At 52.8% G+C, this 1171-nt stretch overlaps 1 protein-coding gene across 1 annotated transcript in view; it reads left to right on the forward strand.

Annotated features, from left to right (window-relative positions):
* SV2A (synaptic vesicle glycoprotein 2A) overlaps window positions 1-293 on the forward strand; it is a 15061-nt gene extending 14768 nt beyond the window's left edge. Inside the window, exon 12 of the mRNA XM_015884320.2 lies at window positions 130-293. Within this exon, the coding sequence (XP_015739806.1) occupies window positions 130-293 (164 nt within the window). The remainder of the gene's footprint in view (window positions 1-129) is intronic.
* Window positions 294-1171: the final 878 nt, after the last annotated feature.

Below are 1171 nucleotides of genomic sequence, written 5' to 3' on the forward strand. Positions count from 1 at the left end.
TCCCCCCATATCCCCCATATCCCCTATATCCCCCATATCCCCTATATCCCCTATATCCCCCATATCCCCCATATCCCCCCATATCCCCCCTCCTCCCTCACCCCCCCCTGCTGCTCTGTCCCCCTGCAGCCGGTTCCAGCGTCATGTCGTGCGTGAGCTGCTTCTTCCTCTCCTTTGGGAACAGCGAGTCAGCCATGATCGCGCTGCTCTGCCTCTTCGGGGGGGTCAGCATCGCATCCTGGAACGCCCTGGATGTGCTCACGGTGGAGCTGTACCCATCTGATAAGAGGTGAGTGGGGTGGGGTGGGTGGCATGGGATGGGGGCAGGGGGGAGGGTTGGGGTTTGGGGTTATAGGTGCAAGATTTGGGGTTGTAGGTGCAAGGTTTGGGTCCCAGGTGCAAAGGACTGGGTGTAGGGTGCAAGGTTTTGGGGTCTTAGGTGCAATTAGATGCAATGTTTGGGGTTGTAGGTGCAAGGTTTGGGGTCCCAGATGCAGGATTTGGGGTTTTAGACGCAAGATTTGGGTTCTTGGTGCAAGGTTTGGGGTTTTAGTTGCAGGGTTTGGGGTCTTAGGTGCAAGGTTTGAGTCCCAGATGCAAAGGACTGGGTGTAGGGTGCAAGGTTTGGGGTTTTAGGTGCAAGGTTTCGGTCTCAGGTGCAACATGTGGGGTTTTAGATGCAAGTTTTGGGGTTGTAGGTGCAAGGTTTGGGTCTCAGGTGCAAGGTTTGGGGTCTTGGTGCAAGGGTTAGGGTTGTAGATGCAAAGGACTGGGTGTAGGGTGTGAGGTTTGGGTTCTTAGTGCAAGGTTTGGGGTTTTAGATGCAAGGTTTGGGGTTATAGGTGCAAGATTTGGGTTCTTAGTGCAAGGTTTGGGGTTGTAGATGCAGGATTTGGGGGTTTAGATGCAAGGTTTGGGGTCTTGGTGCAAGGTTTGGGGTTTTAAGTGCAAGGTTTGGGGTCCCAGATGCAGGATTTGGGGTTTTAGATGCAAGGTTTGGGGTTTTAGGTGCAACATTTGGGGTTTCAGTTGCAACATTTGGGGTTCTTGGTGCAATTAGATGCAAGATTTGGGGTTTTAGATGCAGGGTTTGGGGTTTCAGGTGCAAGATTTGGGGTTTCAGGTGCAAGGTTTAGGCTTTTAGGTGCAAGGTTTGGGTTCTTGGTGGCCC

The sequence above is a fragment of the Coturnix japonica genome, chromosome 25, assembly GCF_001577835.2.
Source record: "Coturnix japonica isolate 7356 chromosome 25, Coturnix japonica 2.1, whole genome shotgun sequence".
Lineage (NCBI taxonomy): Eukaryota > Metazoa > Chordata > Aves > Galliformes > Phasianidae > Coturnix > Coturnix japonica.